General features: G+C 46.1%; 1 protein-coding gene across 9 annotated transcripts in view; it reads right to left on the bottom strand.

The window, feature by feature from the left end:
- The window catches only part of ERBIN (erbb2 interacting protein), a 369988-nt gene that overhangs the window by 146552 nt on the left and 207415 nt on the right, over positions 1-16021 (bottom strand). For all 9 annotated transcript variants that reach the window (XM_063963251.1, XM_063963289.1, XM_063963271.1 and 6 more), the window contains one exon: positions 10139-10336. In XM_063963251.1, coding sequence (XP_063819321.1) covers positions 10139-10327 — 189 coding nt within the window. In that variant the 5' untranslated portion in view covers positions 10328-10336. The remainder of the gene's footprint in view (positions 1-10138; positions 10337-16021) is intronic.

Here is a 16021-nt window from a genome sequence, read left to right as displayed (position 1 = left end):
GCATCCTTGATGTCCAAGGATACCATAAAGTCCCCCTCTTCCAGGTTCGCTATCACTGCTCTGAGTGACTCCATTTTGAACTTGAACTTCTTTATGTACAGGTTCAAGGACTTCAGATTTAGAATAGGCCTTACCGAGCCATCCGGCTTCGGTACCACAAAAAGAGTGGAATAATACCCCTTCCCTTGTTGTAGAAGAGGTACCTTGACTATCACCTGCTGAGAGTACAGCTTGTGAATGGCTTCCAAAACCGTCTCCCTTTCGGAGGGGGACGTTGGTAAAGCAGACTTCAGGAAACGGCGAGGTGGATCCGTCTCTAATTCCAACCTGTACCCTTGAGATATTATCTGCAGGATCCAGGGATCTACCTGCGAGTGAGCCCACTGCGCGCTGTAATTTTTGAGACGACCGCCCACCATCCCCGAGTCCGCTTGAGGAGCCCCAGCGTCATGCTGAGGCTTTTGTAGAAGCCGGGGAGGGCTTCTGTTCCTGGGAAGGAGCTGCGTGTTGCTGTCTCTTCCCTCGACCTTTGCCTCGTGGCAGATATGAATAGCCCTTTGCTCTCTTATTTTTAAAGGAACGAAAGGGCTGCGGTTGAAAAGTCGGTGCCTTTTTCTGTGGGGGAGTGACTTGAGGTAGAAAGGTGGATTTCCCGGCTGTAGCCGTGGCCACCAAATCTGATAGACCGACTCCAAATAACTCCTCCCCTTTATACGGCAAAACTTCCATATGCCGTTTTGAATCCGCATCACCTGACCACTGTCGCGTCCATAAAGCTCTTCTGGCCGAAATGGACATAGCACTTACCCGTGATGCCAGTGTGCAGATATCCCTCTGTGCATCACGCATATAAAGAAATGCATCCTTTATTTGTTCTAACGACAGTAAAATATTGTCCCTGTCCAGGGTATCAATATTTTCAATCAGGGACTCTGACCAAACTACCCCAGCACTGCCCATCCAGGCTGTCGCTACAGCTGGTCGTAGTATAACACCTGCATGTGTGTATATACTTTTTTGGATATTTTCCATCCTCCTATCTGATGGATCTTTAAGTGCGGCCGTCTCAGGAGAGGGTAACGCCACTTGTTTAGATAAGCGTGTTAGCGCCTTGTCCACCCTAGGAGGTGTTTCCCAGCGCTCCCTAACCTCTGGCGGGAAAGGGTATAATGCCAATAATTTCTTTGAAATTATCAGTTTTTTATCAGGGGCAACCCACGCTTCATTACACACGTCATTTAATTCTTCTGATTCAGGAAAAACTATAGGTAGTTTTTTCATACCCCACATAATACCCTGTTTAGTGGTACCTGTAGTATCAGCTAAATGTAACGCCTCCTTCATTGCCAAAATCATATAACGTGTGGCCCTACTGGAAAATACGGTTGATTCGTCACCGTCACCACTGGAGTCATCGCCTGTGTCTGGGTCTGTGTCGACCGACTGAGGCAAAGGGCGTTTCACAGCCCCTGACGGTGTTTGAGTCGCCTGGACAGGCACTAATTGATTGTCCGGCCGCCTCATGTCGTCAAACGACTGCTTTAGCGTGTTGACACTCTCACGTAGTTCCATAAATAAAGGCATCCATTCCGGTGTCGACTCCCTAGGGGGTGACATCCTCATATTTGGCAATTGCTCCGCCTCCACACCAATATCGTCCTCATACATGTCGACACACACGTACCGACACACAGCAGACACACAGGGAATGCTCCTAACGAAGACAGGACCCACTAGCCCTTTGGGGAGACAGAGGGAGAGTTTGCCAGCACACACCAAAAGCGCTATATATATATCAGGGATAGCCTTATAATAAGTGCTCCCTTATAGCTGCTTTGTTATATCAAATTATCGCCATAAATGTGCCCCCCCCTCTCTGTTTTACCCTGTTTCTGTAGTGCAGTGCAGGGGAGAGACTTGGGAGCCGTCCTGACCAGCGGAACTGTGAGAGGAAATGGCGCCGTGTGCTGAGGAGATAGGCCCCGCCCCTTTTCTGGCGGGCTCGTCTCCCGCTATTTAGAGAAATCAGGCAGGGGTTAAATATCTCCATATAGCCTCTAGGGCTATATGTGAGGTATTTTTAGCCTTTATAGGTAATCATTTTGCCTCCCAGGGCGCCCCCCTCCCAGCGCCCTGCACCCTCAGTGACTGCCGTGTGAAGTGTGCTGAGAGGAAAATGGCGCACAGCTGCAGTGCTGTGCGCTACCTTTTGAAGACTGCAGGAGTCTTCAGCCGCCGATTCTGGACCTCTTCTGTCTTCAGCATCTGCAAGGGGGCCGGCGGCGTGGCTCCGGTGACCATCCAGGCTGTACCCGTGATCGTCCCTCTGGAGCTTGATGTCCAGTAGCCAAGAAGCCAATCCATCCTGCACGCAGGTGAGTTGACTCCTTCTCCCCTCAGTCCCTCGCTGCAGTGATCCTGTTGCCAGCAGGAATCACTGTAAAATAAAAAACCTAGCTAAACTTTTTCTAAGCAGCTCTTTAGGAGAGCCACCTAGATTGCACCCTTCTCGGCCGGGCACAAAAATCTAACTGGAGTCTGGAGGAGGGTCATAGGGGGAGGAGCCAGTGCACACCACCTGATCGGAAAAAGCTTTACTTTTTGTGCCCTGTCTCCTGCGGAGCCGCTATTCCCCATGGTCCTTTCAGGAACCCCAGCATCCACTAGGACGATAGAGAAAATAAGAATTTACTTACCGATAATTCTATTTCTCGGAGTCCGTAGTGGATGCTGGGGTTCCTGAAAGGACCATGGGGAATAGCGGCTCCGCAGGAGACAGGGCACAAAAAAGTAAAGCTTTTACCAGATCAGGTGGTGTGCACTGGCTCCTCCCCCTATGACCCTCCTCCAGACTCCAGTTAGGTACTGTGCCCGGACGAGCGTACACAATAAGGGAGGCAATCTGAATCCCGGGTAAGACTCATACCAGCCACACCAATCACACCGTACAACTTGTGATCTAAACCCAGTTAACAGTATGATAACAGAAAGAGCCTCTTAAAGATGGCTCCTTAACAATATAACCCGAATTTGTTAACAATAACTATGTACAGTATTGCAGATAATCCGCACTTGGGATGGGCGCCCAGCATCCACTACGGACTCCGAGAAATAGAATTATCGGTAAGTAAATTCTTATTTTCTCTATCGTCCTAAGTGGATGCTGGGGTTCCTGAAAGGACCATGGGGATTATACCAAAGCTCCCAAACGGGCGGGAGAGTGCGGATGACTCTGCAGCACCGAATGAGAGAATTCCAAGTCCTCTTTTGCCAGGGTATCAAATTTGTAGAATTTTACAAACGTGTTTTCCCCCGACCACGTAGCTGCTCGGCAGAATTGTAATGCCGAGACCCCTCGGGCAGCCGCCCAAGATGAGCCCACCTTCCTTGTGGAATGGGCCTTAACAGATTTAGGCTGTGGCAGGCCTGCCACAGAATGAGCAAGTTGAATTGTGTTACAAATCCAACGAGCAATCGTCTGCTTAGAAGCAGGGGCACCCAACTTGTTGGGTGCATATAGTATGTATATTTTTAAGGCTCTGACAACGTCCAACAACTTGGAGTCCTCCAAGTCGCCAGTGGCCGCAGGCACCACAATAGGTTGGTTCAGGTGAAACGCTGATACCACCTTAGGGAGAAAATGCGGACGAGTCCTCAGTTCTGCCCTATCCGAATGGAAGATTAGATAAGGGCTTTTATAAGATAAAGCCGCCAATTCAGATACTCTCCTGGCGGAAGCCAGGGCCAGTAACATAGTCACTTTCCATGTGAGATATTTAAAATCCACCTTTTTCAATGGTTCAAACCAATGGGATTTGAGGAAATCTAAAACTACATTTAGATCCCACGGTGCCACCGGAGGCACCACAGGAGGCTGTATATGCAGTACTCCTTTAACAAAAGTCTGTACCTCAGGAACTGAGGCCAATTCTTTTTGGAAGAATATTGACAGGGCCGAAATTTGAACCTTAATAGATCTCAATTTGAGACCCATAGACAATCCTGATTGTAGGAAATGTAGGAAACGACCCAGTTGAAATTCCTCCGTCGGAACACTCCGATCCTCGCACCACGCGACATATTTTCGCCAAATGCGGTGATAATGTTTCGCGGTGACTTCCTTCCTTGCCTTAATCAAGGTAGGAATGACTTCTTCTGGAATGCCTTTCCCTTTTAGGATCTGGCGTTCAACCGCCATGCCGTCAAACGCAGCCGCGGTAAGTCTTGAAAGAGACAGGGACCCTGTTGTAGCAGGTCCCTTCTCAGAAGTAGAGGGCACGGGTCGTCCGTGACCAACTCTTGAAGTTCCGGGTACCAAGTCCTTCTTGGCCAATCCGGAGCCACTAGTATTGTTCTTACTCCTCCTCACCGTATAATCTTCAATACCTTTGGTATGAGAGGCAGAGGAGGAAACACATATACTGATTTGTACACCCAAGGTGTTACCAGTGCGTCCACAGCTATTGCCTGTGGATCTCTTGACCTGGCGCAATACTTGACCAGTTTCTTGTTGAGGCGAGACGCCATCATGTCTACCATTGGTCTTTCCCAACAGTTTATTAGCATGTGGAAGACTTCTGGATGAAGACCCCCCTCTCCCGGGTGAATATCGTGTCTGCTGAGGAAGTCTGCTTCCCAGTTGTCCACGCCCGGGAAGAACACTGCTGACAGTGCTATTACGTGATTCTCCGCCCAGCGAAGAATCTTGGCAGCTTCTGCCATTGCACTCCTGCTTCTTGTGCCGCCCTGTCTGTTTACATGGGCGACCGCCGTGATGTTGTCCGACTGAATCAACACCGGTTTTCCTTGCAGGAGTGGTTCCGCCTGGCTTAGAGCATTTTAGATTGCTCTTAGTACCAGAATGTTTATGTGAAGAGACTTTTCCAGGTTCGTCCATACCCCCTGGAAGTTTCTTCCTTGTGTGACTGCTCCCCAACCTCTCAGGCTGGCGTCCGTGGTCACCAGGATCAAATCCTGTATGCCGAATCTGCGGCCCTCCAATAGATGAGCCTTTTGCAACCACCACAGAAGATATACCCTTGTCCTTGGCGACAGGGTTATTCGCAGGTGCATCTGAGGATGCGACCCTGACCATTTGTCCAACAGATCCCTTTGGAAAATTCTTGCATGGAATCTGCCGAATGGAATTGCTTCGTAAAAAGCCACCATTTTTCCCAGGACTCTTGTGCATTGATGTACAGACACCTTTCCTGGTTTTAGGAGGTTCCTGACAGGTCGGATAACTCCTTGGCTTTTTCCTCGGGAAGAAAAACCTTTTTCTGAACCGTGTCCAGAATCATCCCTAGGAACAGCAGACGTATCGTCGGAAAACAGCTGCGATTCTTGGAATATTTAGAATCCAGTCGTGCCGTCGAAGAACTACTTTAGATAGTGCTCTTCCGACCTCCAACTGTTCTCTGGAACTTGCCCTTTTTAGGTCGTGCAAGTAAGGGATAATTTAGATGCCTTTTTTCTTTGAAGAAACATCTTTTCGGCCATTACCTTGGTAAAAAGGCCCGGGGTGCCGTGGATAATTCAAACGGCATCGTCTGAAACTGATATTGACAGTTCTGTACCACGAACCAGAGGTACCCTTGATGAGAAGGACAAAATTTGGACATGGAGGTAATCCTTGATGTCCAGGGACACCATATAGTCCCCTTTTTTCCGGTTCGCTATCACTGCTCTGAGTGACTTTATCTCGATTTGAACCTTTTATGTAAGTGTTCAAAACATTTTAGATTTAGACTATGTGTCACCAAGCCGTCTGGCTTCAGTACCACAATATAGTGTGGAAAAATAATACCCTTTTCCTTGTCGTAGGAGGGGTACTTTGATTATCACCTGCTGGATATACAGCTTGTGAATTGTTTCCAATGCTGCCTCCCTGTCGGAGGGAGCCGTTGGTAAAGCAGACTTCAGGAACCTGCGAGGAGAAGATGTCTCGACTCTCCAATCTTTACCCCTGGGATAATACTCGTACGATCTAGGGGTCAACTTGCGAGTGATCCCACTGCGCCCTGAGACTCTTGAGACTACCCCCCCACCTTGAGTCCGCTTGCACGGCCCCAGCGTCATGCTGAGGACTTGGCAGACGCGGTGGAGGGCTTCTTTTCCTGGGAAAGGGCTGCCTGCTGCAGTCTACTTCCCTTACCTCTATGTCTGGGCAGATATGACTGGCCTTTTGCCTGCATGCCCTCATGGGAAAGGAAAGATTGAGGCTGAAAAGACGGTGTCTTTTTTAGCTGAGATGTAACTTGGGGTAAAAAAGGTTGGATTTCCCAGCTGTTGCTGTGGTCCCCAGGTCCGATGGACCGACCCCCAAATAACTCCTTCCCTTTATACAGCAATACTTCCATCTGCCGTATGGGATCTGTATCACCTGACCACTGTCGTGTCCCTGACATCTTCTGGGAGATATGGACAACGCACTTATCTTGATGCCAGAGAGCAAATATCCCTCTGTGCATCTCACATACATATATATAGAATGCATCCTATTAAATGCTCTACATGAATAAAATATTTTCAGTCAGGGAATCCGACCAAGCCAACCCAGCACTGCATCTCCAGGCTGATGGCGATCGCTGGTCGCAGTATAACCACCGTATGTGTGTATATACTTTTTAGGATATTTTTCCAGCTTCCTATCAGCTGGCTCCTTGAGGGCGGCCGTATCTGGAGACGGTAACGCCACTTGATAAGCGTGTGGGCGCCTTATCACCCTAAGGGGTGTTTCCCAACGTACCCTAATTTCTGGCGGGAAAGGGTATAACGCCAATATTTGCTATCGGGGTAACCCTACGCATCATCACACACTTCATTTTATTTTATCTGATTCAGGAAAAACTACAGGTAGTTTTTTCACTCCCACATAATACCCTTTCTTGTGGTACTTGTAGTATCAGAAACACGTAACACCTCCTTCATTGCCCTTAACGTGTGGCCCTAATGAGAAATACGTTTGTTTATTCACCGTCGACACTGTATTCAGTGTCCGTGTCTGTGTCTGTGTCGACCGACTGAGGTAAATGGGCGTTTTTAAAACCCCTGACGGTGTTTCTGAGACGCCTGGACCGGTCCTAATAGATTGTCGGCCGTCTCATGTCGTCAACCGACCTTGCAGCGTGTTGACATTCTCACGTAATTCTCTAAATAAGCCATCCATTCCGGTGTCGACTCCCTAGAGAGTGACATCACCATTACAGGCAATTTCTCCGCCTCCTCACCAACATCGTCCTCATACATGTCGACACACACGTACCGACACACAGCACACACACCGGGAATGCTCTGACAGAGGACAGGACCCACTAGCCCTTTGGGGAGACAGAGGGAGAGTCTGCCAGCACACACCAAAAACGCTATAATTATATAGGGACAACCTTATATAAGTGTTTCTCCCTTATAGCATCTTTTATATATATACAATATCGCCAAAATCAGTGCCCCCCCTCTCTGTTTTAACCCTGTTTCTGTAGTGCAGTGCAGGGGAGAGCCTGGGAGCCTTCTCTCCAGCTTTTCTGTGAGAGAAAATGGCGCTGTGTGCTGAGGAGATAGGCCCCGCCCCTTTTTCGGCGGGCTCGTCTCCCGCTATTTTTGAAGTTAGGCAGGGGTTAAATATCTCCATATAGCCTCTGTGGGCTATATGTGAGGTATTTTTTTGCCTCTAATAAGGTTTTTATTTGCCTCTCAGAGCGCCCCCCCCAGCGCTCTGCACCCTCAGTGACTGTTGTGTGAAGTGTGCTGAGAGGAAAATGGCGCACAGCTGCAGTGCTGTGCGCTACCTTTATGAAGACTCAGGAGTCTTCTGCCGCCGATTTTGGACCTCTTCTCTCTTCAGCGTCTGCAAGGGGGCCGGCGGCGCGGCTCCGGTGACCATCCAGGCTGTACCTGTGATCGTCCCTCTGGAGCTAGTGTCCAGTAGCCAAGCAGCAAATCCACTCTGCACGCAGGTGAGTTCACTACTTCTCCCCTAAGTCCCTCGTTGCAGTGATCCTGTTGCCAGCAGGACTCACTGTAAAGTAAAAAACCTAAGCTAAACTTTCTCTAAGCAGCTCTTTAGGAGAGCCACCTAGATTGCACCCTTCTCGTTCGGGCACAAAATCTAACTGGAGTCTGGAGGAGGGTCATAGGGGGAGGAGCCAGTGCACACCACCTGATCTGGTAAAAGCTTTACTTTTTTGTGCCCTGTCTCCTGCGGAGCCGCTATTCCCCATGGTCCTTTCAGGAACCCCAGCATCCACTTAGGACGATAGAGAAAAGGGGTATAAGTGGTTATGTTTACAGTGACTGACTTCCATGGCTTCCTGCCACCTATTATGACAATAACGTACTATACATTGAAAGTATGCAGTAATAGGAGCTATACTATAATACCATATCACAACACAACACAAGGTATGGATGTCGAAGTAAAGGAAAGCTAAATCCTGGAAGGTCTGTGAAAGAATGCAAATAAAGCAGCTCACCTCTAGGACTAGGAAGCAGTTTAGAGTGCAGCAATGACAGTTAGTACAGGGTTATAAGGCATGTGGGATGCAGAAGATACACTGAGTGTAGAACCTTTAAGGCAGAGTACAGATGTGTCCTCATACATACAACGGCAAGACGTCTGGAATAAGTGAGCCCACGCCAAGTGGTATAGCGTCTTTTTCCCTCGAATGTGCGTCTAATCGTAATGTTATGCAACAACAGCGCTTCATAAGACTGCACTGATTAATATGATATGCGACACTTGTATATCTGTGTGCAATTGAGTCTGGCTATGTATACGAGCCACAATGGAACTTGGAGTGAAAAAAAAGTTGCAGCCGCTATGTCTTAACATTGTGTATACAGATTCGAACTCAGTCGTACATAGATATACAGGTGCTGCTGAGCAAATTAATCAGTGCAGTCTCATGATACAGTTTTGTCGCATCACACTGCAATCAAGATGCACATTTGAGTGAAAAAGACGCTTAGCGCAGAGTCCCAAGGGATGTTTGTAGCGACTGCCGCAATAATAGTGTATGAGGACACAACTTTCTGCTGTAACATAAGTACATACAGTCCAAAATTACTGTTTTTTTTTTGGGGGGGGGGGGGGGGGGGGGGGAGAAGGGGGGAGCATCAATGCCCCAATGGTTTCAACTAGCAGGGTAATGGACCAATCAGATGCTCTGGTAAGTATTGGGATTCACAAAATGCATTTTAGTTGCATCCCCAAGTCTCCAAACCTTTAAACGTTCCCTGAAAACACATCTCTTCAGACAAGCCTACCAAATTCCAGACCCACACACATAACCTTCAGTGCTTCACTATCTAATGACATCCTCTCTGTACAGTCCACATAACCTCACATATTTTGTCTTCCAACATTGCTGGGTGATCATATCATACAATCCATTAAGAACCTAGCAACCTGGTGGACCATTATTCAACAGGTAGCATCTATCCTTGTGTATCAATGCCTATTTCCCTATAGATTGTAAGCTTGCGAGCAGGGCCTTCCTACCTCTGTCTGTCTTTGCCCAGTTTTGATCTATAACTGTTGTTCTAATTGTAAAGCGCAACGGAATATGCTGCGCTATATAAAAAAAACGCTAATAAATAAATAATAATAAATACATTTTAATTTTAACTATAACATTTACCCGTAAGGATTATGTAACAGTTTCCTTAATGCAATTACAAATCACAGAGTGCATAAAATGTTCTCTTCTCTCATAGCACGAACAATTATTCATTGCATTTTGCATACTTTATTTTTTCTTTACAATATTAGCACACAGACATTTTAAATAAATCTTAAGCTATATAAATGCTGCCAAGCACAAAGCAGGAAGAAGAAAAAACCTCCGCTACTGACGCAATGGATGGTAGGTAAGCGTATGAACATCTGCTAGAGAATAAATGCAACAAGGTGCCAGTTAAATGAAGGGTTTGGAAGTGGAAGGTAGTCCCTGGCTAGATCCTGTGCTCATGAGATGCGAGTTGGGCGTTAAGTGAATGGCTGGCGCGGGAATCTGCCAGGAAAGCTGGAGCAGCGACATGAACTAATGCCTATAAAGCACAGCTGGAAGAGACCCAGGAGAAAGCGCTGCTTGTCATCAGTGTCATGGAAAATATGAATCCTATACAGAAAGAGTGCTACCTTGGGAAGCTCTTCAATCTGGTTGGCATCCAAATACAGTTCCTCCAAGGTTTTCTCGAATGTGAAAATCTCTTTCGGCACCTGCTCCAGGCTGCAGTGAGAGTAGTCAAGTGAGGTCACAGTTTCTTCCTCTCCCCGCAAACACCGGCAGGGCACCAACCGCACAAACAGGTTCCTCTTTGCAGTCATTTTCAGGCACTAAAAGAAAAGCCAAAAGGCAGTATAAAAATCAGATATAAATCCACATTCACGGCAGGTGTACTGGCAAGTTCATTTGCTGCACTTCCCATCACATCTCCCTCCTGCCTACAGGTTTCTAAATGAACACTGGAGACACATTAAACCACAAGACACTCATCTAAAAAATCCAGCTTGACAAGTTTGGATTGTGGTGGAATTCCTTGGATCTGTAATAATATCATCATCAAGGTCACACTTGTTGGATTACTTTAACCACTGAGAGGCCACAAGAGTAACTAACCCTTGTTAATGATGTCATTCATTAAAAAAAATAAAAAAATAAAAAAAAAAAACAACAGACATTTACAAAGTGTTCCAACTAACTGACCTGAAATAAACATAGACAAACATAAGTAATATATTTCTATTGCAGCTAAAGCCTTGAGGTAATAAAACCAAAAGAAGCTAGGACTGACTGTCATCTAATGGGCCCTACACACTGGCCGATTACACGAAAGATAGGAACGATATCTCGAATCATTAATGAACGAGATATCGTTCATATCTTTCAGTGTGTATGCACCAACGATGAACGATGCGCGGGCCCGCGCTCGTGCATCGTTGGTGCCGGCTAGTTTATGCATGCAGACCAATATGGACAATCTCGTCCATATTAGCATGCAGGGCTATGGGGCTGGGTGACCGGGGGCCCCCGGCACCCCCGCCCCCATATTGCAGGGGCATCCGTTGGCCATATAGGCCGTCGGGCACCTCAGCTGGCAATCAACCAGTGTGTAGGGGCTATAAGGGTTATGGGATTTCTGGTCAAACAATTTATAGTTAGTTACTCTTTATTATCTGCTTTCTGAAAGGGAGCGCGGGGGAAAGGACCCCATATTTTACTCTACTCTGCTTCCAGCAAAACAATGATGTACAATACACACTATGTGGCATAATGTGCAACTCTTAAATTTTATTTTTTTACTTCATTTGAAAGTTCACAGCAAAAAGTTTTAAAGAGTTAGCATTCCTACCCCTCACCCTTCCCTCCCCTAACCACAGAGTAATGGTGCCCATACACTTGTGAGATAATCGGTGCTATCCTTCGATTTCGACCACATCTGTAAGAGAAATCGAAGGATTGTATGCACATTTTAGGTACCTTGAGACGCGATGCGTGGGCACGCCGCTCGAATATCGCGTCTCAAGATATTATGTGCTGCACTTAATATTTCTCGCATCGCAGTGCGATCGCATGTGATTTTAAACCCACATGAGATATATCGCACTGCGATGTGCGATGGGCACCCGCCGGGAGCAACCAGAGGCCGCTCCCACTCGGCGGTGACGTGCTGATCACGTGATTACGATGCAATCTATTGCATGATCGCATGGTAATTACTTTGGCAGTTCAGGTGCGATTTCATCGCAACTGAACTGCCGATGCGATGCCCTGCGATGTCGCGTCGCGGAGCATCGCACAAGTGTATGGGCAGCGTAAGAGAACAACATTTAGAGGACAGCAGACTATTCTCTCACCTACTGTAGACATCTCATATTACAACCATAGTGCTACATAATAATTTAAAAGTTAATATTTACTACTTTGGAGAATTTTAAAAATGTAACATAAGAAGACTGCATCAGATGGGTCATGTGACAGAGGCTAGGGGCTAGTGCAGTAGATTGTCCACATACAGCAGGTTTCGTGTACCTACCCCACCAGTGTTTGAACTGTTTCCATGTGTTTTAATCATTTGTAATGGATCAGGTTAGAAACCACTGTATCTAGCATTAAGAATCCCATTAATGTTTTTACATACATTTTATTCTGGTAGCATTTTCCTAAACGTTTCTATTCCATGTTGGTGTGTATTTAATACACTACTAGATAAACCTATCTTCTCTAAAACGTTTGTAAAAAAATAAAAAATAAACACAACCTTATAATAAACTAGCTTGATATACATTTTACAGGGACTCCTAGTTCCACAGAAGCAATTAAGTCACTGGGAGCATAAAGGCCCATATACACGGGCCGATGCGGGAGAGATGTGTGCTGAGCGAACCGCTCAGCACACATCTCTCCCGCCGCTCAGCACAGCGCGATCTGTGCTGAGCGTGCGGGGGGAGACGGGGGGGGGGGGGGCGCTCATTTCACCCAGCGGGTGAAATGAGCGACCAGATAGATTGGCCTGCAAGGCAGGCCAATCTTGCACCAGCGATAGCGATGCGCGGGGCTGCGCATCGCTATCGCTGTATGGGCTACACACGGAGCGATCCTGCTTATACTCTAAGCAATCTAGTCAGATTGCTTAGAATATCGCTCCGTGAGTACCCCCCTTTACTCTGAATTACAGCGAAACATATCTGATATGTACTAATGTATGGGTTCAGACCTCTTTAACCTCTTTGCTGCCAGAAATACCAGAACGTTTATTTGTCTATTGCATGTCTACCTGGCTCTTATTTCTTTACTTCTTTATTTATTAACAGTTTCTTATATTGCGCAGCAAATTCCGTTGCGCTTTACAATTGGACACAATGATACAACAAAACTGGGTAATAAACAAACAGTCAGAGGTAGGAAGGCCCTGCTCGCAAGCTTACAATCTTCTCAGAAATATATCTGTGAAGCCAATAAAGCTAATGATACATTATGAGACAGCCAGGTGAAATGTGCAAAGATTTATTGTACAATGACTCCTATTAGGTCAGAAACATAGAATTTAATGGCAAATACGAATCACTTGGCCCATCCAGTCTACCCCTTTTCTAATCATATTGTCACCTCAAACCCTATGTTTGTAAGGTTAACCTTATGTCTATCTGGGATGTAGTTCTTATGCCGGCGCTCGGGATCCCGTCAGTCAGCACGCCGACGCCGGAATCCCAAAAGCTAAAAATGCTGACAGTCGGAATGTCGACCCACAGGGTCTATTCCCACTTGTGGATGTCCACGACACCCACAGAGTGGGAATAGAACCTATGGCGAACGCAGCGAGCCCGCAAGGGGCTTTGCTGCGCTCCACACACACCCCGGCATTCGGCTGCTGGGATCCCGGTGTTTGTATGCTGACCGCCGGGATCCCGGCAGCTGGCATACCATACCCAATCCGTCTATCCCATGCACGGTTACACTGCTCTACAGTCAAGGGGGGTTATTCATTTACGTGCCATTATTTTGGGCTATCCGAAAAAAACTGCACTAATTCGACCATCAGTATTCAATAGCGGGCATTTTTTAATCCATTTTCGCCCATGTCAGTTTTTCTTTTGTCGAATCAGCATGGGCGAAAACGGACCCAAAAACGGGCAAAAACTCGACAAAACGTGTATCGGTGGCAAATTTGCCGATCAACGTAGTTTTCTCCAGTGCTGGATTTTTTTTGACTAGTCAAAAAATCAGCACGGGCACTGAATAGGGTGACTAATTCACCCCAAAAAAAATGCCAGAAAATTGCAGTTTTCTTCAACTGGTCGAAAAAAAGGCAATAATTGAATATCCCCTTAGCATCTACTACCTCTGCTGGGAGGCTATTCCACTTGTCCACTACCAATTCTGGGAAGTGATTTTTCATTAAGTTTCCCCTGAACCTACCTCCCTCCAGTCTCAGTGCATGTCCTTGTGTTACACAGTAACAATTTCTGAGGTTGAAAAAAGACAATTTGTCCATCGAGTTCAACTTGGTTTTTTTTGTGGTTTTTTTTTACTATTGTGCATGATTTACCCTCCATAACCCTTTATATCTTTATCCAATAGGAATTTATCTAGCCCATTGTTCTAAAACTTCTCTTCATTTGAAGAAGTTCTCACTCCTGGACTTTGTTAAAACCCTTGATATATGTGAGATTCTATCATGTCATGTTCCCTTCTCTGCTCCAGACTATACATGTTAAGATTATTTTAGTCTTTCCAGGTATGTTCTGTAGTTGGCCTTCTTGGTCTCTAATGTATTAATATCCTTCTGAAGATAAGGCCTCCAGAACCGGACACAGTATTCTAGATGAGGCCGTACCAATGACCTATACAGCGGCATTATTACTTCCTTCTTTCTACTGCTGATTCCTCTCCCAATGCAGCCAAGCATCTGTCTAGCCTTCCTCATTGCTTTGTTACATTGCTTACCTACCTTTAAGTCACCTGAAATAGTGACTCCTAGATCCCTTTCCTCCTCAGTAGTTTTCAATATAGTGACATTAGTACTATATTTAGCCTTTGGATTTGTGAAACCCAAGTGCATGATTTAGCATTTTTTGCCATTAAACTGTAATTGCCATGCTCTTAAGGGGGCTGCACACGTACCGATGTGTGCTGAGCGATCTAGCACAGAACCAGCACACATCTCTCCCCCCGCTCAGCACACAGGGCCTAATTCAGAGTTGATCGCAGCAGCAAATCTGTTAGCAGTTGGGCAAAACCATGTGCACTGCAGGGGTAACAGATATAACATGTGCAGAGAGAGTTAGATTTGGGTGGGGTGTGTTAGAACTGAAATCTAAATTGCAGTGTAAAAATAAAGCAGCCAGTATTTACCCTGCACAGAAATAAAATAACCCATCCAAATCTAACTCTCTGCAAATTTTATATCTGCCCCCCCCCCCCCCCCATAGTGCACATGGTTTTGCCCAACTGCTAACAAATTTGTTGCTGCAATCAACTCTGAATTACCCCCACAGCGCGATGTGTGCTGAGTGAGAGGGGCGCTCACTTCACCCAGCGGTGAAGTGAGCGCTCGAACTAGATTATGCCAGCATGCAGGGCAATCTAGAAAGTCAGCGATAGCGACGCGTGGGGCCGCGCATCGCTATCACTATGGAGCATACACACGGAGAGATGTGTGCTTCTTTTCTAAGTAATCTAGTCAGATTGCTTAAAATTTAAGCACACATCGCTATGTGTGTACCCCCCTCTGGTCTGCCTAGATTATCAATCATTTGTTTTACCCCTCCTGGTGTGTCTACCCTGTTGCATACCTTTGTCTCTGCGCAAAAAGGCATACTTTCCCTTTAATGCCATTTGCAATGTCCGCAGTAAAGATATTAAAAAGCACTGGTTCAAGTACAGATCCACTGGTAACATTTCCCACCTGTGAATGTACTCCATTTACTACAAGTCTCTGCTTTCTGTCCAGCAACCAAGTTCTTATCCATTCAACCATCTTAGTATCCAATCCCAAGCTTTCAAGTTTATTTTGAAATGACTGCAACCAATTAGAAAAGTAATGGTGATAGATATGCAAAACAGGCCAAATACACAGCAGAAACTACTGCATACATGCTAGCTGATCCAAAAGTATGGGGAACGTCATTACAACTAATGAGAGAAAAACTGCAGGTAGGTTTGCACAGACTGTAAGTTTGCATTTGTTTTCTTAGATGTATGTAACAGAATCTGGATACAGACTGGATAAGCACCTTCTTACAGACACTAGCCATTATTGGAGTACTGACTAACGTGATGTCAAGATCTATTACAGCAACCGAGTGACAGGATACACAGGACCTCTCTAATGAATGCTATTCAATGAACGTTTCAAGAGACAACCTGACCATATCAAGTTCTGACAGAAGCAGTGTTGGGAACAGGTGTAGACAACGTATAAATGCTGGGTACATATATATGTAAACAATCTCATGAATAGGCATTATTAACCACAATGGAGTAAGAGCCTGAGAAAGCTGATTTACAACTCTGTGAAA

The sequence above is a fragment of the Pseudophryne corroboree genome, chromosome 1 (assembly GCF_028390025.1).
Source record: "Pseudophryne corroboree isolate aPseCor3 chromosome 1, aPseCor3.hap2, whole genome shotgun sequence".
NCBI lineage: Eukaryota > Metazoa > Chordata > Amphibia > Anura > Myobatrachidae > Pseudophryne > Pseudophryne corroboree.
The sequence above is the reverse complement of the archived record's forward strand: the minus strand, read 5'-3'. Positions and strand labels throughout refer to the sequence as shown.